The 22207-nt window shown below is 45.0% G+C and overlaps 1 protein-coding gene across 13 annotated transcripts in view; it reads left to right on the top strand.

The window, feature by feature from the left end:
- Positions 1 to 22207, top strand: part of Foxp1 (forkhead box P1) — a 622100-nt gene that overhangs the window by 581794 nt on the left and 18099 nt on the right. For 11 of the 13 annotated variants that reach the window (XM_050149366.1, XM_050149370.1, XM_050149373.1 and 8 more), the window contains 4 exons: positions 11201 to 11284; positions 19842 to 20043; positions 20152 to 20231; positions 20863 to 20964. In XM_050149366.1, the coding sequence (XP_050005323.1) occupies positions 11201 to 11284; positions 19842 to 20043; positions 20152 to 20231; positions 20863 to 20964 (468 nt within the window). The remainder of the gene's footprint in view (positions 1 to 11200; positions 11285 to 19841; positions 20044 to 20151; positions 20232 to 20862; positions 20965 to 22207) is intronic. The other 2 variants (XM_050149375.1, XM_050149374.1) reach the window with 1 other exon arrangement.

Genomic DNA, 22207 nt, shown 5'->3' with positions numbered 1-22207 from the left:
GTTCACTGTGTATTTCAAGTATATAATCATATATATATATATTGATTTATAATGCATAGAAGGTATATTCATGTTTACTGTATCTGCAGTACTTGGAAATGTTCTGAGCTATGTTGAATGTGTTTTATGACTAAAGAGTTAATGCATGCAGTTTTGCTGAAGAATCCCCTTTGAGGGTGCTGGGCACGTACTTTTAATGCGGGTTCGACGTATGGGTAGAACTTGTGGATCTACCTCCATATTTTAACAGTAATCTCCTTCTTGGTGTAATTAATCGAAAATTAGTTTCTGAAAGTAAAAATTGGGTCAGAAATGGAGATTATTAAAATGTACAGTTGCAAAAGCCTGACCCTACAAACCCCATTTATGCAACTGAGTTCCAGAATGCTTTCGAGTGGCTGATGACTCACGGACGCTTCTTCCTCTGGCTGGTTCAGTGTAGGCAAGAGGTTAGCCGATGAGGGGAAATTAAAACAATGTTGTACATTATATTGGTACCAGCCATGGAAAAGCCTATTTGGTATGCAAGGCAGCAACGCCGAGATATATGGAGAGCCCCAGGCTAAGTACAGAGGATAATTACATTTGGAGTTTTACTGAGTTAAGTCATTTACAGCGTCAAATAGTTGCAGAGAAAAATCAGCCCAAACACACTTCAACTTTTTGTTGTGACTTTTCAGGATAGAAAAGATTGGGTTTTTTTTCCCCTAAAAAATTAGTTATCATCTTACATGACAAAGTACAATTTTGGTAGAATACTTTTTCTACACAAGTTATTTTCTTGGCTCGTTAATATTTCCCATACAGACAGCAAACAGAAACTTACTGGAAATGCTACAATGTTTGCACATACTTAGAGCATGCCATAAAAGCAGTCTTCGGAGGTATGCTTAACTTGAGCATAGACAGAGAAAAGTGGATAATAGGCTTAACCCACTCCCACGTTTATTTAAAATTCAGACCTGGCAAAAGTGGATCCCACCAAACAGAAACTTTAACTCTTACTGGCTGCATGTCTATATATCTATTGTTGGTGGTATTTTCAAAAGGATGCCTATCTCTAGATTTATTTATTTGCTGTGAGATTCACTTCCTATGACGGGCATAAAAAATAAGTTGTTGGAGTGGTCACAGCTTACCCAGGTAGGTCTTCCTGTCTGTCCGCATGGTTGATCATGGGCTGCTGTTAATAACTAGGGAGCTAGGAATCTACCTTATCAGTTATTTCACAGTCTGAGACCACAGAGAAGGTCCGGAGAGTGGGCAGAGCAAGCCATTGGTCAGCCAGGCAGTTATCTCCTGGCTGCTGCTCTGATGGTTTTCGGTGGGTGTGGCCTAGGGCTGTAAATGCTTAAGAGGGGTACCGGAAGGTTTGCAGGTTTCACTCGTTCTGAGATCTCAGCCTTTTCAACCTTGATCACACCGAAGGCAGGGTTTCCGGGGGGATGATGGGAAGCAAAGATGATCTGGCTGGAAGTTAGCCAAGCTGTCTGGCTACCTGGGATGCCATAGGGTTCTGATTGAGAGCTGCTGTCAGGGAGAAGAGGCGAGGTGGTTCTGCAGGCCTCACGTCTTCTCAGCTTAAGAGCTGATGCAACTGGTGCATGGCACTCATTAGGAGTTAGAAAGCTGTAGATACCAGGCATGACCACATAGTCTAACAAAGGCTGGGGGAAGAGAGAGAGATGTTTCATGAGAGCTGGAAGTTGCATGAAACCCACGCGTTATTGTTTGTACATTATGTTATACAGAGACACAGATAGACCAAAGTCCACTTACTGATACTGTGTGATTGTACTCTGCAGAACTGCACCAGAGCCCCTATGGGCTACAAAGCTGAAAACGTTTATTACATGGCTGTTACAGAAGTGTGCTGAACAACCCCTGGTCAGAGAGATGAGAAATTTCATTATATTATTAGTTCCCGCGGGTGTCTAGAGTTCTGCCTTCCCCTCCATATGCCTCCGTAGCCGTAGCGTGTAAAACCTCCATTCCCACGTCAGTCAGCTCACCATTCCAGCAGCTTCGTACAGCAAGTGCTTGCCCACCTTCGCCTCCGGGATACTGGCTCATTTATTCATCTGCTTACAGAGCGAGGACAGGACCGGTCTGGAAGCTCTATGAAGGGTGATAGTGGTTAGAAGTGGGTAAAGCTGCCCTCCTGTGTCTTATATTCTACAAGGAAAATTGGACTCTAAAACAGATGATAAGTGGAAGGCTAGACAATGGCTCAGCAGTTAAGAGCTCTTAATGGCTCTTGCAAAGGACTAGGATTCCCAGTATCCACGTGATGGCTCATAACTGTCCGTAACCCCAGTTGCAGGGGATCTGACACACGCTTCTAGCCTCTTCAGGCACCTGCACACATGGTTCACATAAACTTAAAGACCACGTACACTTATACATACATTATAAAGGAAATAAATACATCTGTGCAAACCACAGATGAGCTGGGCATGGTGGAACACTCAGAAGGCAGAGGCAGCTGAATCTTCAGGAATTTAAAGCCATCCTGGTCTACATAGCGAGTTCCAGGCCAGCCAGGGCTGCATAGTAATACTCTTTGTCTCAAAAAAAAAAAAAAAAAAAAAAAAAAAAAAAAAAAAAAAAAAAAAAAAGAAAAAGAAAGAAAGAAAGAAATAACAAACAACAACCAAAACCACCTCATAGATAACACAGTGGGACTGCCATTGGCTAGCCAGTTGACACAAGTTCTTCAATGCAGAGCTTCACTTGAGAAAGGGGTCTGGTGCTAGGAAGGGAGCAGCTAAAACCGGATGGTTCCCGTTAGCCATTCCTCCGTCAGACAGCCAGTCGAAAGATGTGAACAGTTCCTTGTCTGTCTTGTTTCTGTGGTGCTGAGGGCTGATCCCAGGGCTCTTCAGATGCTAGTCAAGTTGTTCTGCCGCCAGGCTGCATCCCCAGGCTGAGTTTTTCTGTTCAAACCCTTGCCCTGAGAATTCAGAGCTCCTCTGAGTGCTAGATGAAAGAGAGTATACATAGCAAGCCTAGCAACTTTGGGAGCCTTGGGAATACTGAGCAATGTGATTAAAGTTACATTCCGTTTGTCTTCCCGTTTCTTTAAAGTTAAGCATTTCCATGTTTTTGTTTGTTATTTTCATTGCATATACCTATGTTGTAAATGCACTGCTATTATTATTATTATTATTATTATTATTATTATTATTATTATTATGTTCCATTTTGGTTCAAGGGACAAGTGCTCACTCTGTAGTCCAAAGTGGCCCTGAACTCCCTGCAGTCTAACGGCCTCAATCTCTTGAGGCACTCATCCTGGGAATGTTCACTTTAATTTACTTAACTACAAATTGTGATGTCCATAGGACCAGAGGTAGTGGGGCTGGGCAGGGACCTACAGTGTAAGACTACTTGGGGGAGGCAGACTTGGACTCAGACAGCCTCTCTGTTGCTAGTCCCTGTGCACACCGTCTCCCACTCTCAACCACAGCCTGGGTAGCACCTGCTCCAGAAATGGACAGCATAGCGCTAGTTCAGAGAATTACTTCTTTTCAATTAAGGCATTTCTTTCCCGGTCCAGGGAATTCTTGATCGTCTCCGCTTCCCAAAGTTTATTATAAAACTGCTAGTTATTAAAGTGTAAACGTAAAAAATATTTATAGCACAACAGCAAGGTTGTGTTCAAACAGTTAAGGTTTGAATAATTCCTGCCTCGCACCCCAGTGATGGTGCATTAGACTCACACATCTTCCATAGCCTTCCATCTAACTTGCTGGCTTTGTGTTGGGGGAGGTAGAGGCCACTCATTTTCCCCCGTTTCACGTGGGCCCACACGTGCACGTGCATTTGTGGTGGTTTTTTATATCTGAAATAGAGGGTAAAAAAGACTATGAGACGACTAGGAAGGCGAGTCAAGTCCAGAAGGTACTGAATCTAGCAGAGGCCACTTGGATGCTGTTCTGTGTACCTGTGCGGTACACTTGACCTATAGTGGACCCAGAACAGAAGATCTCTGTACCTCTGCTCCATCACTCACAGCTTTCTGAAGCAATGGACCAGTGGTTAGCCATGAGAGGTAATACGTGGGGATGTTGCCCTTCTTAGTACTGTCTCCACTCCAGTCAGTGGGAAAACCTTTGAAACTCTCCTCCCAGCACCGTACATAAGAACTTGCCTGTCTCCATGTAGCTAAAATATAACGGAGTGCACAAAGCCCACATTTTCACCAACATATCAATTACAGAACAAGGGAAGTGTGTATCTTGGAGTATATAGTGAGTGTTTTCTTAGCGGCGCAGGGGAAGGTTGGTCAATTCCATTCCAAGTGTACCCTTGAAGTGGTGTCACTGAGAGGAAGTCAAAGATCTTGGAGTGGATGCTCTGAGATTTGAACATCTCTCTCCTTGTTTCACTACTCAACAGCCAGTTAGAATGTCTTAGCAGTGAAGCCAAGCGCTATGAACCCTGGGAGGTCACATGAGCAGACATCGATATGTCCTAGCAAGGGAGGCATGTACCATAGAAGTCAGTTGGGTCAAGGGCTTTCTCTTTTTTTTTTTTTTTTTTTTTTGAGGCCAGAAGGTGCATTTTCACTATTCCATCTGTTAAATGTTCTCTTTGGATGGATTTTTTTGTGAATGATGTATAAAAAGATAAGATGGGATTGCGGGGGTAAAAGTTATAGCCTTACATACATCATGAAATATATAGCCTTCTGTCCACCCTGCCCCTGCCAGGACCTAGAGACCCAGGTGCAGGAACTAGTAATGTGTTAAAAGTAAGGCTAGCTTACTCCACATGACAGCCAGGAGAATCAAGAAGCACAGCACTCCTCTGGGAAGGCTCGGCACCCACTGACTATCAGGTGTGGTCTGAGTGTGGGCATTCATATCATTTCAACTGGGCAAACCCAGCTGGTGACATGCCTATCAGTTTGTTCAGCTTTTTAGCCGTGGATGAGATAGCACACACAGAAAACATGGGCAGTGCCCAGGACACAGCTCCATGTTGGGAGAGGTAATTGCTGAAAATTACAGGCACAAAAGGCACCCAGCAGTGTTGACCTCTCTTAGGAAGACAAGCATGGCATGGGTGCCATTTTCTTGAGTGTGCAGGCTATTTTTGTCATAAGACATCGCCACATTATCCACTTTTCATCCTCTTCAGTAGATTATGTCTTTTGATGATGTGTTTTTATTGTGTACCATAGGGATGTGTTTCCGGACAGATTTCCTCCAGCCCCTCAAATCCTGATAGTGAAAGCAGGCGAGGGCTGGAAGGGTCTAACTCAATTGGTGGAGTGTTAGATTCAAATGCATTGAGCCTTGGTTCAATCGCAACACACACACACACACACACACACACACACACACACAGAGGGAGAGAGGGAGAGAGAGAGAGAGAGAGAGAGCAGGCAGGAGGAAAAGGAGGCAACTGAACTGAGTCAGTTGGCCCCTGTTTGAAAGACTGGGCTAGAGAAAATTGTCTGTAGTTAGATTCCATGCACACTGTTACCACTGCTTCCCATCTACTAAATGTATTGTAGCACTGGATGGAAGTGAACAAGGGGACCATGCAGTATAGCAGTAGGGAAGGAAATCTAGCATGCCTCTAATGCCGTAGTAAGCATTAGAGTTTCCTGTGCAGGGGACAGTGGCAGAGACTGTTAACGAGGTTCCAGGTTAAGGCAGCCACTTGAGAATGTACTCCGATTGTACAGAAGAGATTGAAAGCATAAAAATACAGTTCTTTTTCCAAAGTAATCTACCTGATCACCACCAATTAGAGTGGCCGGCCATCCCAGCCTGCCCCTTCTCCCCCCAGGTTTGAGGAAACTCTCAGGACCTAGGATTTGCAGTTTAAGAACTGGGTCAGACCTGGCCAAGATAGGATAAGCTGATCATTCCACTACTGTGGGAGGGAGGATCTGTTGTTCTGTGTCCTGCTTGCACATAGCTCAGAGGGGTCTGGAGCATCTCTTGGATAGCTGTTGGCTTTCTTGTCCCTGAGGCTTTGCACCCACAGGTTATCAACTCTCTCCATTAAGAACGTTGTCCACTTGCCCTGATTCTCATCTATTTTTATGGAAGGATTGGAAGTCAGTCTGTGGGGTGTATCTACTGGACCTGCTTATTGTAAGACTTCTCCGTGGTCCTTTGAAGGGAATATTCTGTCTGTAGGGGTTTTAGTTATCATTGACATCTAAGAGTCAAAGATACCATGTTCATTTCCCGCCCACCAGATCAGGACACTGAATTGCTTAGAGCAGTGGTTCTCAACCTTCCTAATGCCGCGACCCTTTGATACAGTTCCTCATGTAGTGGTCACCCCCACTGTAAAATTATGCTAATTGCTACTACATGGCTGTAATTTTGCTACTGTTACGAATTGTAATATGTATCTGTTATGCACCGTGGTCTTAGGCAACACCTGTGAAAGGGTTCCTTCGACCCCCCCTCAACGGGGTTGTGTCCCGCATCTTGATGACCACTAACTTGGAACATCAAGTTACCCTGTCGCAGGCTAGCGGGGAATGGTAGGAAGAGCCCCACCCCAGCCTGGTCACCGTTGTATCTCTTGCGTGCCTCCTGTAGCGCCTTCCCCAGGCACACTGCCCAGGGACTCTGGAAGCAGTGGGAAGTGGGGTAACTTTTCCACACTGGAAACTGTAAGCTGTGCAGAAGTGTCCGCGGAGAGAGAAGCGCACAGGTTTCAGTAGCAGGGGGAGACATTAATCCTGACACAAATTAATTACAGTATGGGCTTTGCATGCGATTACCCCACCATTAGCGGGGCTATTTGTAATCACACCAGCTCTCTAGACTTCAGCAAATACATTAACTGTAATGTGTCCCCCTTTGGCCCTTGCTAACCGCATCTGTGGCCGTCCTCATGTGGACATCTCATACACAGCAGCAGCCTCGGAGAACCTCTTGCCTCTCCTGAGCAAGCTCAGAGAGTGTCAGGGACACCAAAGGCCCAACATTACTCTGACCTCCTGTGGCTGAGGTTTTGAGGCTGGAGCCAGGGAAAGGGAGAGGGGGCGTCTGGGTTTCTCACTTCCACGTTCTTCTTTGAGAAACCAAGACACTGATTTTTTTTTTCATCATTTAAAATCCCGCCTAAGTCTGCAAGCATTAGGATTCCGAGACTATGACTGACTATTAGTATGTGTCTGCCCTAAATGTCAAGAGAGTCTTTAGTAGCAACATCTGAGGAGTGTTAAGATGACAAAGGAACATGGGAAATTCTTGAGTGGGGGTGAAATGAGCTGTGGGTCACCCACTAGCTGAACACGGCTCCTGATGCCTAGGAGATCTTCCTCAGTTTGTCCCGGTGCTGAATTCAGAAGGCACGCCAATGGCTGCGGGCTGGGTACGGGGTTTCTGCTTGGCAGCTGACCAGGTTGGTATAGGAGAGGTTGAGTTGTTTTCCTTGCTTCCAGAGACTCCTATTTAGGGTGTGTGGGTTTGATTTCTGACCCCTCGTTCCATTTTGCTTTGGTCGTGTGCAGTTGAGGGAGCTTTCTGTCAAAGTCAGGTTTGTCTGTTGTTGGTCATCGGTGCTTAAAAAGCGTGCTCTGAAAGTGAGATTGTCACTGTTGAAGTCCATGGAAGAGGAGGGTCACCCAGACTCCATTGCTTTTACTTGTACTCTTGTGGTCCTTACAAAAGTGCAGACTTCTTGTTTCCTCTCTTGAGAAGTGACTTAGCAGGCTTTTACGCAAAGCCTCAGAGTTCAGTGGTGGTCTCTTTGGGGTCTCAGTCCCTCCTGTTCCTCGGCTGGGCTGCTTGCTACCTCTGTCCATGCCACCCCTTTGCCAGTGGTGTCCTAAGTCAGGCCGAGGAGTGGTAGAGGGAAGATTTTTGTCATTCGAGGAAGGTCCCAGCAGAGAGTGACTGGTCCGTTTGGGTAAAGCTAACCAAGCATTCTAAAGTATTCTAGCCTTACTTCTGTCCTGTCTTAGTGCTGTGGCCTTATAGGTGTTCATCCTATGTGCCTCAGTTTCCCTAATTGTATATAAGTATATAAGTCAAGGAAACCCCGAGCCATGGTGATCTTTATTTCTGTCCAAGCGGGATGAGTGACTCCTGCCTTCTCCTCATCTGTCCTTAAGAGCGGCGACACTCTCACGAGTTGACCCTCATTTCAGTGGAGGTCTGTGTGGCAGTGACAGGAGCTGCCAGCTTGCCCTGACAGCAGTCCTCCTGACGGCATAAGAAGGAAGATGCTGAGGGAACCCCAAACTCTGCTCCCTTCTCGCTGACAGAAGTCCGTGCTGGATCTCCCTGGGTTTTGTCTTTGCAGACCCTGAGTGGAGTGTCTTTGCCCCTTATGGGAGGTGTTGGAGCAGTGCGCAGGTTCTGAGCATCCACGCCTTGTCTAAGGCCCAGTTTGAGGCATGGAGAATAGAACAGGGGTGACTTATAGCATCCAATGGAGAAAAATCAGTTGCCCGGGGCTGAGGGCAAGATACAGCCAGGCCCAGAGAGAAATCTATCAGAGTTAGACACCATCTTCCCTTGCTAGCTGTCCTGTTCTAGTCTGTAAAACAAGGGGCTTATTTCTCTCCACACCTAGACTCACAGCTGACTTCATTACACCCCATTATGTGGATCCTGATTCCAAAGATATACCCAGCCAGTGTAGACTAGACTGATTTAATTTCTCCTAAAAAAAAAATCGCAGCAGGTATTTTTAACCTCCATGAAGCATTCATTAGTCGCTGCACCGAGCTGGCTCTGTACAGAACTCGTGCAGAACGACCCTACGAGTCAGAGACGAGCAGTCCATATTTAGAAGCAAGAATGGAGTGCTCGGAAGGATTGTAGAATGTGCTCAGAGGCCAGAATTTGAACACAGCACAGCAGGATAGCACGCCCATTATCTACTTCCTTTCGGCATCTTTCAGGAGCACTGGTCCACAGACTAGCTAATCCCAACGAGCCCTGCTCACGAACACCGGCCAGTGAAACCCATTGTCCTGCCTGTGTGTCACCTACTGGGGAACGCTCTCAAGAACAGTTCCCTCTTGACATCACAGCATACACACACACACACACACACACACACACACACACACACACACACACACACATTTAATTTACCAGCCAGATTGCTAGTTGGCTTTGAAGAATTTCTCAACTCCCTTCTCTTGGCTTCTCGTGGAATTCCAGGAGAAAGAGAATGCTAAGGGTGTATGCCCTACCGTAAGGCGTCTGTGTTCTCACGTTATGTAATGAAGTGATGCTGGAACAGTTGCTTGCGCTGCGGAGTTTGTGGGACAGTCCCCAGTGGTAGTAAGCTTCAGGGTGTGGGTGTGGTCCTGTGCACACAGTGTCCTTGCTCTCGTCTGTTGGAAGGTCAGGCTCCGTGGGGAAGGAGAGGATCTCGCCTGGTGCTGGGGCTTTAGCTTTTTGTTTTTTTCCTTTGACCATACTTATCCCTTGTAATTGCTACATCGGAGCTGTTGACCCCTCAATTAAGTCACAATTAATATTGAGCAGACTCTTCAGTAAATACCACCTCTCACCCCTTCATTTGTGTTGTTCAGCACGGGCAGTCTGCTTACTTCATGTTTTTAGAAAGAGTGACATGTGTGGCTAAATTCCTTTCTGCCCCATGATAGTTTTCAAGACAAACTTTAAAAAATCAAAAGGCATCTCAGAGTAGTTTTAGTATATATATATAAAACAAAACCAAAAAGAAAAAAAAACCCAACAACAAAAAGCCCTTAGGGCACTTAACACACACACAAAAAAAAAGCGAATAACCATAGAAAAATGCTATTCCCAACATTTTAATTGTTTTGTCTGAGCCACTCTGAAAACCCAAATTCCTTTGGCATTATGTGTTTCGAGAATCTTAGTTTGGCAGTTCAATAATGCACCAAAGAACAGAGGATGAGTAACATAAAGTAGACCCTAATATGGTGTCATTTTCATTTCCTGTTTGTTGAAAGATAAACGCTAACACTGTAAGGCTTACCCCCCCCCCACTTCTTCTTCCTAATTTATTCCTCCCTGAACCACAAGGGAATAAAAAGAAATAAAAACTCAAATGTGATATGGCTGTTGACTGAGCCAGCCGGTGGGGAAGAGACAGACGCATGTTTTCCTCTGCCATTGCCCCCGGTCCTCTGCCTTCCCCTGACTCCTGAGCCCCTACCTCCTGTCTCCCCACCACTAGAAATAACTTGGTTAAAAATGTGAAGTGGGTTTAATTTTGGCATAATTTTAGACTTAAAAAAAACCTGCTTCCTAAAGATTTAAAGTAAACTCTGAGGTATTAAAGGAATAGATTCCCCACCTGCCTCTAAGGCATTGTTTTGGACAAGCTATCTGTGAAGCTTTTGAAGATACACACTTGTGCAAAATATCGCCCTCCTTCCCATGTCTACATTGTCCCTTCATGCCGCATCTCTTTCCTCTACTGCATTTTATTTTGGGGAACATATTACATACTGCTTATCGAAAAGTTGCCATGAGATATCCCTGTGCCCACTTCCTTGTGATCTAGCAACATTATCACTATATCAGAATGTTTTAACCCAGCATAATGGTTCTAGCATGTAATGAATAGAGATTTCCCACTCTGTCCATCCAATTAGAAACCTCTGTGACTTCAGAAGATAACTTTTCATGGAATGAAGAGACTGAGGTTATTGAGAAAAGAATCTAGTGGGGACCCAGAGATTGAACACCCAAACACGGGAAACTAATTATTCAACTAAACATGGGAACCCGTCAGTCCTGGTATCCCCGTTCCTCCCGTCTGTTATCACCTGCCAGTCCTGGTAAGACAGACTCGGCTAACTTTCCACAGGTGTATCCAGCTGCCCGTGAGTTTGTCCACAACCACAACAGATGAGTTTATGAGTGTGAGGTAGCTGCTCTCTTCCCGTGGCCTCCTCATGAATCAGCTTGGCTAATGGGCATGATTCACGCTTGCCTTTGAGCTGTCCATGTTCCCTGGGACTCCTTGGTGCCAGCAGGTCTAGAATGTCCCAGTTAAAGTCTAATACACCTTGTGTTGGGAAATCTCACACCAACACCTCCGGTTACTTAGATTTTGGCAGGGGTTCCTATAGATTTCAAATGATGAAGCAATAAAAATGATTCTATTGTGCGCTGTGGTTAACTGGGATATGCGTAGTTTGGGGTATTCAAAAGAGCCACACATCTGTATTCAAAGACATAACGAAGCCTTTTCTTCCCATTAGCTTGCAAAAGACAAAGAGCGCCTGCAAGCCATGATGACCCACCTGCATGTGAAGTCTACGGAACCCAAAGCTGCCCCTCAGCCCGTAAGTACCGGTCCCCACCTGGGGAAATAGCACCACAAACTGGTGGTATTCCTTCTCTGTCTCTGACCTCAAGCACTGGGAGACTAGCTCCAGAGGGCCCAGGGTGAATGCCGAAGTCCTCCTTCACCTGGTTCTTTCTGGCCTTTCTTAGAGAAGGCAGGCAGGATGCTAGGCACTGGGGAGGGACCTAGAATGGGGCAGACATCCTGTTCATCCTAAGTTTTTAAGTCTCCTTTGCTTGTCTTATTTCCTCGTACTGGGCCTCTCAGTTGAGATCTAGTAGGCCCATGATCCCTCGAACAAACGTCCTGCCTTGAACCTCGTTCTTTACCGTGAGCTGATCTCATCAGCACCGGTATCACTCACAATTTGTGGAAGTCCCCTCGTAGCTTTAGTTGATTATTCAAAATGGAGGCCATGCTTTGGTTCCTGATTTTTAAGATTTGTAAAATTTAAAGGTACGCTGACTTTATTTGATTTTTGCCGGGAGTCCCTGTGTGAAAATTAATTGAGCGTTGACAATCTATAGTTAGTAGCAGCAATTTTAATCAACATGCAATGATGCAGCATAATGGCAAAGTCTTGGTTTATCTGTTTTGACTGGTTTTTTTTCTATAAATAAAGCAAACATACACCCCTATATGTATGATGTGTGGTGATAGAAATAAAACGGAGTCAGACTATTAACCCAGTGAATATGGTAGCCTGCCAAGATGCAGTTGGCAGACAGAATTAATGTCTGAAGCAGAACACATTACTGAGATACAGGACATAAAATCATTAAACACTCCGTGCATCCATTTTCACTGAGAAAGAGTCCTAGCTTCCGTGTACCTCACGGTAAATGGCTGCAGCAAAGAATGGGTGAGCTACCCAAAAGAGAAAGGCCGGGGAAAGAGCCACACCATTCGGGGCTGTCCCCACCTGTCTCTTCTTTTCGATGAGCGCTGGGAAGAACCCAAACCCAGCTGAGCAAATAAGTACTGCCCTGACATGATGTCATGACCAGCGGCAAAGGGGGCCTCTCTGGAAGTCCTCAGTGGCTTTAGTGAAGTGCCTCCCCCTGGTTGAAGACTCCGATTCTTCACAACTAGCAACGAGGAGAGAATGAGGTTGTCTCTACCTTCCTCCGTGGAGTACAAGTAGCCATGATAGAGTCATGACTGAGTGTAGCACTCTGGTAATGTGCCGTTTTGAGTCAAGCCAGAGGAGGAATCCACATAAAGAGATGGAATTACAGAGTCCCTTGGGGTCCTCAGCGGGTAATGGGGCCTGGGACTAGCTATGAGCATCATATATATATAAGACACACGGGCCCAAGAGGACCCTTGATGCTCTGCATCCCTGCGGACCTGTGCTAAGCAGCCAATAAACAAGAGAGAAGCAGCTGGGGGTGAGGGAATGAGCAGGGAAGGAAGGTTTGTCTTGATTAGTATTGAAAAAAAAATGTTTTACATTCTAGAAAATTATAACTTTGAAGGGGACCTCCTACTAAATTTATTTTTAACTGCTCTATTGAAAATTCTCCACCACTAGTCAACATTATCTCTTAGTAGCTCAGCACAGTATTTCTTTATTAAAAGAAATAGGCACGAATATTTTTGACTGAAAAATTAATAGCTTTTGAATTCATACACAGCGGGTTTTCTTTTGCAAAGAAGTCCAATATCGCTGCACAGCACTTCTGTAACCATTTATTTAGCGTCCAAGTCAAACCTTTGACAGCTAGAGCGCTGCTACAAGCCAGTATAAAGAACTCCAAGATGTAAACCAACAATAGCCCGTCTGTGTGAGGTTTGCCATTGTCAAATACATAGATTGTTTGGATTAGTTTATGTAAATGTACTGTTGTATTACCCTTTGGAAGAAAAATCACATTTGTGTATGAAAAGTGGTTCCCCTCACAGGCAGCATTATAAATTCCTTATCCTTTAACTTACATGTAAGAAGTAAAAATTGGTGCCTGACACGTAGATATTGTGTGACACTCTGTTGTCGGAGTGAACCTGCCTCCTTTTCATTTATTGGAAAATAGAAAATTTTATTATAGATACCATCTTATAAATCAGGAATTATTAAAATATGTATAGGTGAGGCATTGGAAAATTAATTATAAAAGATAGACGTGTAATGTTTTGCATAAATTTTCACTTCCTTGCCAAAAGAAAAGAAAGAGAGAAAAAAAAGGCCCATGCATATTTCAGACCCCTTGATGCTTTCAACTTTAGGGACTTGGAGCTATCTGGTGACTGATCCTAACATTCAGACTATTCCCTGTAGCCTGTAATTAATTTATTCCACCCTAAATAATAGAATGGCTGGTGAGTATTTGAACGAGTATCATTCTCGAATCTGTGGTTTGAAATAAGAAGTCACCGAGTTTCATATCTAACCATAGATGGGGACTTCCACAACACAGCCTTGCCAGTGCGTTTATGAAGTTGTTTCTTTTTCCATTTCTGTTTAAAAGGAACTTGGTTTATTTTAAAAAGTCTTAGTCACTAAGTGATAGAATGCGTAGCTGTAAATGTTGCCCTTCGCTAAATGCCAGTTGGGTGGTAAGTGTCTTTTGTATTTAGTGGTCTACCGTGTCCCCAGTTCCTCCCATTCGAGAGCTGCCAACACATTTTTCAGGGGGTTCTTGCGTCAACTCAGAGATGCATTTTTTTCTGGATCCCAGCACGGGGTGCATCTTTAGGTTTGGATAGTTACAGGGTGTGCACATTTCCAAGATAGTGCCCAAGGGTGTAGGCAAGGCTCTGAGGTCCACCCACAATGGACTGCGAGCGTATGGCCTGTGGGAACAGTATATCCCTGGTCTTATGTCCTGCTGCCTCCCTGGGTAGCATGTCTTCCGATGGTCATCACATCTCTTTTCTGAATTAGAATTCCTGAATTTAGAAGTCCAGCCATCCATCAAGGGTTAGTTAATTGGCTACAGTAACATACTGAATATGGTCAAATGGGAAAGGCCTGTACTTGCCACGGAGGTGTTTGGAGTCTTGTGAACAAGCTATTAAATTGCTGCATTCATATATCACACCTATGTATACATAAACACACTTAGATTATTTGTTGCATAGAGAATGCTGTATGCGACTAGGAAAAATGGCCTGAGAAAACGATGTGTTGTTTTGAAACCTAAAAGCTGAATAGAAGGAAAGAGGTCAAAGGTCAGCTTCCCGGCTCTTGCCCCTGGTAGGCAATGAATCCACAGATCTGTGTGTCCAAGGATGGCAGCTGGGAGAGGAACATGGACCATGGGGGTCCGAATGAAGGAAAGATGGGAATCACCAACCTTAGAATTCCACTCTCCTTCGAGCCAGGCCCGGCATGGAAATGGCCTAGCCAGAATCTAGCAAGTTCTAGCAGTTAGGTACCAAGAGAGACAAGGCTGTTGTTGACATATGTTTACAATAGCCAAATTTGTTGTAGTTGAGGACTTAAAAGTTCTTCTGTTTCCCACGGAAAGAGAAGCAGCAGTGAAAAAGGAGAAAATCGTCTGCCGTTCCTTTGTTCCAAACCCAGTTCCATTCCCAGAGTGAGCAGCACAATGTCGGGTCTATACTTAACTCCATGCAGAATTGGCTGAGATGTAACTCAACACAGAAGGACAACAAAAGGAAACATGTCTGTGTTAGGACTTTATTAAGTTGTCAGTGACTTCTTACAAAGCCATTTTGCTACGCTGTTGTTGGGGGTATGCAGTGTAAACCTCCCTTCATAATGGGGAGGGGGAGCATCTTCGCTTTGGGGATTCCTGCACTCATGAGAACTACTCCCCAGGCCTGGAGAAACTGCATTCTTTGAGATTTGGTGGGCAAGTACTTACAACACAGGTAGGGAAGCCTACTTTATGAAAAAATTTGTAAGATGCTTTTGGAATGAAGTGCAGCTGGGGGCTTTCCTTTTTGCACATTTTCTTTGACTCTAACTATAGCAATTAGGACTGTTTTGAAATAGTTTTTTTAGCTCCTATGAAAACAGAGTGGTCCCTCCATCCCCTTGGAAAAAAAAAAAAGAGCCTGTGAACTTCAAGGGCTAGGTGACCAGGTGTGGGCCTTGGAGCAGCGATGCTGGCCTGTCATAAAGAGGGACTCTCAAATACAGCACACAAAAGCTGTTTCATAGACTGCTTTTTGTTAAGTCCCCCTTGTCACCTCAGCTCAGGTTTGTTGTTCATGTCCCTGCCAGGAGTGCCACCCTCTGAGTCTCTAGAATAAGCCAGGCTCCCATCAGAGCGCAGAGTCCTCCCCAGAGGTCTCCCCCCTGCCGCCCACTGCCCTGCCCTCTGTCCATGGAATCTGAACTTGGTTATTCATGCCTACAAAGGCAGCCTCCAGTCTCAGAACATTGCAGGTGAGGGCAGGACCTGAGGCTCTGGGGGGGGGGGGCCTCATCCAGCCAACAGTAGAGAAACCAGTTGAGCGAGCCCAAAGTCCCTCCTGTGCACTGCTGGTCTCTTGGTGTTTTGGTTTCAGGTTTTTCTTTTGTTCTCAGAATCTGTTTTCATGAGAAGCAAGAGCACAAACAAAAACAAAAACCGGGTTCTTGTGGGAATATTCCCTAACAAGTCTGCTGCTGTCTGGGGTTTGCGTCAGCTCAGCGGCTTGCTTATTTTTTATTTTGTAAGACGCGAGTGACTCATGCCCCTTCCACTGGAGGGGAGTGCGCTGTGGAAAAACTAAAGATTGATTTTTGTTTTTAGAGAGGACAAAAGTACAATATCGGCTAGCTGATAATTGTGGAATTTTCAACAGTAGAAACTTCCAGGAAAGTACTTCAGTAACCAAACTGAGGTAAAAGACAGGGCTTGAGAGCACCGTTGTTTGTATTTTTATTTAAAAGCTAAGAGCCTGCAGCAACTTTTAAGTGACATAAGAACTGAGCTGCTGGCCAGAGTTTGAAAGAGATTATCTTTGCTGAAATCATCCCTGCGGTGGCAACTTGCCATGGAGAAAAATATCTGCGTTACTAGCTTTTCTAAACATAGCAACCTCTTCTTACATAGAAAACGAAGACAATGAGAAAAATGGGCTTTCCATCGGGGAAAGAAACCCTCCCAGTCCAATCCCTTCCTGCTCCATGCCCTGGAAAAAGAAAATCAAAAATCTCTTTTAAACCCTTACCTACACTTAGAAACATGGAACACCAAGGATTTCCTTCCTCCTTGGTGATTGTCTAAAGATTTAATAATTTACAATCAAGATGCATGTCCTTCTCACTCATTTCTCCAACTTGTTACGAACACTGATTCAGCTCAGCTGTCTTCCCAACAAGCGCTGGAGTTCCTCCTGTCTCTGTCTTCCCAGGGCTGGCGTTACAGGCACAGATGGTCACTCCTGTGGGGGCTGGGGAGGTGACCTCGGGTCTACATCCTTGGGCAAGCTTTTTCCTGAATGAACCACCCCCACCCCCTACCCCGTGCTCCAATGTGTTCTTCTGAGCCTGAGGTAGCTCATTATTATTTTGTTTTCAACATGTTTGGTCTTCATTGTAAGAGCAGGCTTTATGTGAACACAGTGTGTTTTGAGTCCTTCCCGGTACCCCGTCCCCTTTCCTCGGAAGGATGGCTGCTCCCCGAGAGGCACATGCGATCACTAGACAGAAGTTCCAAAGTTGAGAAACTTGCACAGCACAGCAGCTGCCAGGGTTGGGTCTCATTAACTTGCCGGGCCGCTCTTCTGATGGTCTTGCATGGCGGAGCTTCCTCTGTGCGGCGTTCCCAGCTTTTTGTTCCTCCCTCACAGGCTACAGCCATGTTTAATTTAGAGTCCAGGCTCCTTTGGCAAATTAGCAATTAGAACAATTTTGTGGGAATATGTATATGTGTCATTAGTTTTTCTGCAAATTAATAGCAAGGGCAGAGGTCAGGCAGAAATTTTCCACTTGACTGAAGCCCTTCCATTGAGACTTGGCACTTGGGTTTGGAATGGCCGCAGCTGCTCCCAGACACCCTTTTCCTCGAGGAACTGTCATTTAATTAGTTTACCTCATAGCCATCATTACAAATATTACTGTCTCCCCTCCCTGAAATAAAATTACTGTTTCTACAAAATATTCCAGCGACATTGTGCACCACTGCACACGGATGGTGGGGTCAGTCGAATGCACCATTTAATCATTAGATCACCTCCATCCGCATCTTCTAATTAGAGTCCTTACAATACATTTTTATCTGGTAATTAGCTGAGATTGGCTGCTTCCTCTGTGGCTTATTAGAGACAGCCCAGCAGTGGGTGTGAATCACGGTGTCATTTGTCAAACCTGGTAAACCCCTCTCTTTGGGCTCACTGTTTATTTCCAGTTCCTACCTACCTTTGAAAGCATCCAGAAAATTCAGCCTGCATCACCCTCTTCCTGATCTGGGCAAACCCAGAGGGATCTGTTTTCTCACTGTTGCTGTCTCTAGCAGAACTGGTCCAAGTATTAAGCCCCTTATACAAGCTGTAAGAGTCAAATTCGTGCTCATCGGATGGCATGTCTCTCAGTGTGGGTTCATCGGTTCATCCCAGATCTCGCCTTTCAGAAAGATGGCCTTGCACCTGCTGAATGGTTCCATAGGATCTGCCGAACTTCCTCATAAACTAGAAGGGAGCAAGTGGATTCTCGCTTTTATCATTTTCATTGTCTTTTGAGAAAGCCGGGGTGCATGGGCTAATGTTTTTAGGCTGAAAGGAGAAGTCAAGAAATAGGGTGAGGCCCCCGAGTTGCTGTCTGGTTTTTTTTGTGTGTGTGTCCTCTTTCAGCACTAATCACTTCAAGGACAGAGGTTCTGTGGTTTAGTCCTGCTTCCAGGCCTTTAGAAGTTCTTGGTAATATTAATTGTCATTTGTAAGCAACGATAAAAGCTGTTCGTGGAAGCACTTAGGCTGTGGTGTTGAGGTTAGACGTGCACTGGGCAGAAGTAGAGGGTACAGGAGCTGTACTGCCGAACAAGGATGTGGTTGGACTTTGGGTCTGGGTGAGGGGATGGACAAGCTTCTCTTTCATTCTCCATAAACCATGAGCGATTTGTAGAGCCATGCAAATGAAGTGAAGCCTCTTGGGAAAGGCGTCTTAGAGTGTATACTTTTGTAAATGATACCTGTGGCTTTCCAAAACCTCCTCGTGCTTAGGCTATACGGCAGCTGAATAATCAAAGCTAGGTGTTTGGGATCTAAGGCCCGAGGGGAGGAAGAGGTCGGCCTTTGCTCTTCTCCAATGGCATCTTGCTCTTCCCTGTCCCTGGCCTCTACTCTGAACTATTAGCATTTGCTTAGCAACGTGTGTCCCAGTTAGCTTTCCAGCATTGCCCCCACTTGCTGAAGGTCAGAAAGGGTATGCCATCTCCAGAGCTTGCTGTGCTTGGGCACTAGGGGCTTGTGGTGTGCTGAGTCGGAATTTCACACTGAACATAGGAAAGCCGAGCTGAAACCTCCCAGTCCACTGTTTAGCTCAGAGCACTAAATTTGGGTTTTTCTGTTAATGTTCCTTTTATGACATCCGATCTTTCCTTTCCCTGCCCTTGGAACTTAGTGCACAGGGTCTCTTTGATGTCTAGTGTGTGAATCTTTCATTCACACACATTTTGTGGTCTCTTTCATTCCTAGTGGGTGAATTAAGATTGAATCTGACCAACACACTGGAGCAAAGGACTCGCTTTTAACACCCTCCATAAATAATACTTGTGCTTAATGTTGGATCTGACAATGACAAAACAGACATTATGGTGACTGCTTTGAAATGGGGTGTGATAAAATATGGCCAAGTAAACATGTACTCTGTAGAAGTTTCTTGAATTTGGGAGAGGTTCTCTGAGTATTTGATCCGTGCATAAACATGACAGGAAACGCGAGGTTCTTCTGCATTGTCAGACTCAAGGGAGTTCCTGTCCAGACATCCTTCCCATCGGTGTAAGAACTGTAAGAAAAAACGTAGTAGAATAGAAGGAAAGAAGATGTTCTTGCACGCTGCTCTACAGTGCTTCAGATAACATTAGCTTCCATAGTTGGCCTGTTTAAAACGTTACAAAGTAACCAAATGTTACAACTTTATAGGGATAGATATGGGCCTCCTAAGTAAGCGCCACTGTAGAGTGGGAGCCACCGTTCCTCATGCGCCAACCCTCCCCCCCACCCCGGTCTATCCAGTTTCGTGATGGACTCGAGTCTCATAACTTCTTGCAGGTCTCTAGTGACTCAGAGCCCTAAGTGGCCACTTAGGAAATCTGTTGCAGTTTTAAGGAGGGGTGGGGGGAAGTCTCAGGCAGCAGCCCAGCTTTCGAGTTTTGGTGGTACACTGCCGAGAGTCACCCGGGCCAGGCCAGGTTTATACCACCGTAGGCCAGCTGGTGTTTCTTCAGTCCTCAGCCTCGCTGGCATGCAAAGGAGAATACCTTTAATTAGAAGTGAATCCTCTGGCAGCATACCAATTTCGCGAGGCAACCCTTGCCAGGTGTCCGCCTATCTTTCCTATGGGACGAGAGAGGGTTTTCTTGGTTGCTTGGGTTTCTGTTGTCGTTTGATTTGGTTTGGCTTTTCTCAAGTCCTTCTAACCAGCATTGTTCTCCTTACAGCTGAATCTGGTATCAAGTGTCACCCTCTCCAAGTCCGCCTCAGAGGCTTCTCCACAGAGCTTACCTCATACTCCAACGACCCCAACCGCCCCGCTAACTCCTGTCACCCAAGGCCCCTCTGTCATCACCACCACCAGCATGCACACGGTGGGACCGATCCGCAGGCGGTACTCAGACAAATACAACGTGCCCATTTCTTCAGGTAGCTACTCTGTCTTTGCCCCGGGGCCGCATGGGGAATCTGCGGTTCGTGTCGATGAGCCTCTTGTTAAAAAGTGATCATTAATAGGACGATGATTCTTATATTTAGCAGATATTGCGCAGAACCAAGAATTTTATAAGAACGCAGAAGTTAGACCACCATTTACGTATGCATCTTTAATTAGGCAGGTAAGTAAATAACACAGTTCACGAAAGGCTGTCCAAAAGGTGAACGTGGGTTATATGATATTGATGAAGAAGATTTAAAACCGCTTAGTATGCAAGCATGCTAAAACCTTTTCTATAAGGTTTTTTAAAACTGCAATATATAACATAATTGCTTTTGATTAAGTATTACAATACGATGTGATTATTAGGGAATTCATTTCACACAACAGTGAGAATGAGGCTGTTTAAAGATGGCAAGTCAATTATCACAAAGCTACAGTAATCTCTGATCCCTAGAATTAATCTGAGCTCTAAATAATTACTGAGTTTTAATCAGCTAGTGAAATGTTTTGCATTTCTCTTTGATTCTGCTTTATGAATGACTAATAAATTAATATTTCTGCACGGAAACAGAAATAAAAACTCCAAACAATTAGATAATTTTATTTCGAGTTTTGCTATTGAACTGTTTAAATACAACCATTAATCTTCGATCATTTTGTGAAGGCTGTCTGAGGGGTTTGCTGCAAATTCCAGTTTCTAGTTTGTTTGTCTTTTTTGGCTTCGTTTTGTTTTGCATCTTCACGAACAGTCATATGCTTCTGCCAGCTGGATCATAAATTACCTTCTCTGGGTCCCTTTCGCTTTGCAGGCCATTCTCGAATCTCCAGAAAAGCAGCTAACACTAAACGAAATCTATAACTGGTTCACACGAATGTTTGCTTACTTCCGACGCAATGCAGCCACGTGGAAGGTAGGTTTTGTGGTCTCGCATTTGACCTTTAGAGGACAGAGGTTCTAGTGGAGAAAACTCGGTTACCGGGTGACGAGAATATTCTCTTTGCCCCGGGGATGTGCCTGGGAGAAGGGTTTTTGTTGTGTTGGAATGTTCAAATGGAATAGGCACTCTGCCCCCACCCCCTCCAAGGGAGTTGAGGATAGACCGGCTGGAGAGTTCTCTGTAGGGAAAAGAGATGACACCGTGACCCTTAGCTCTGAGGTTGGCCTTATTGCTTACACAAACCACATGTCAGTCATGAGTGGGTAACTGAGAGTCATTTACAGGGGTGCGCTTAGCAACCTAGAGACACATCCAAACCGAATCAATCCTTCAGTGGTTACATCCTAGCTCACCAACCGCACAGTAGAGGAAGCGGTGTAATCCGTGTACTCACAGTAAGAAGGTGGTTACTGAAGAATGCACGGTTTCCCATTCCGGGGCTCAGGGTTACCCCGAGGAAGAAAGGTGATTTCCCCACTATGTGATATGACACCATTTGCCGCAGAACAGGTCAGATTCCATAACTCTGCTAGGTAACCCCCTAAAGCGCTAGGAGCCCCTTTTAGCTTTCACTGGCTCTTATTCCGTTGAGCCTTCCTGGGTAGGCATGGTGGTGCATGCCAGCAATCCCAGCGTTTTAGAAGTAGGAAGGTTGCGAGTACAAGGCCAGGCTGGCTTACACAAACAGCTGTCACAACTTTTTTCAGCTTCCTATCTTTAATTTCTTGCACTCTGCCAAGAAGATCTTTTTAGTACCACCTAGTATGTAGGCTTTGTCCTTATCCGTAATTTCAACAGCTGCTGCTATTACAGGAAACAACTTCCTTAATTTAATCGGAGGAAACCTGCTTGGTTTTCTCGCATTCTATAAGAAAATGAGTATAGGCCCAGGATTAATTCAGTAGCCACATGGGGGCTGACGGGAAACTGTGTTGTCGATCTGAGCCCCTTTCCCAGCCTGCCTCAGGAGAGAAAATACAAAGGCTCTTTGGCTACAAATCTTTTAAAAATTTAAGAAGTCGAAGCGTGAAGTAGGCATTTCCTTCAAATTGCTTTTTTATAAATACCAAATGATCACATTGAAAAATAATTGCCGTTGTGGGTATGAATTTCAACTTCCATCTCCCGTTTTCAGCTTTGCAAAGTAAAAGAAGTGTAGCTAATACAAACATCTCATAGATGTACCCATTGACTCATCAATGTAGATAATTTTCGC

This window comes from Alexandromys fortis, unplaced genomic scaffold, assembly GCF_014885135.2.
Source record: "Alexandromys fortis isolate MF-2015 unplaced genomic scaffold, M_Fortis_MF-2015_v1.1 scaffold_48, whole genome shotgun sequence".
Lineage (NCBI taxonomy): Eukaryota > Metazoa > Chordata > Mammalia > Rodentia > Cricetidae > Alexandromys > Alexandromys fortis.
Note: the sequence above shows the minus strand (reverse complement) of the source record. Positions and strands in the feature narration are given on the sequence as shown.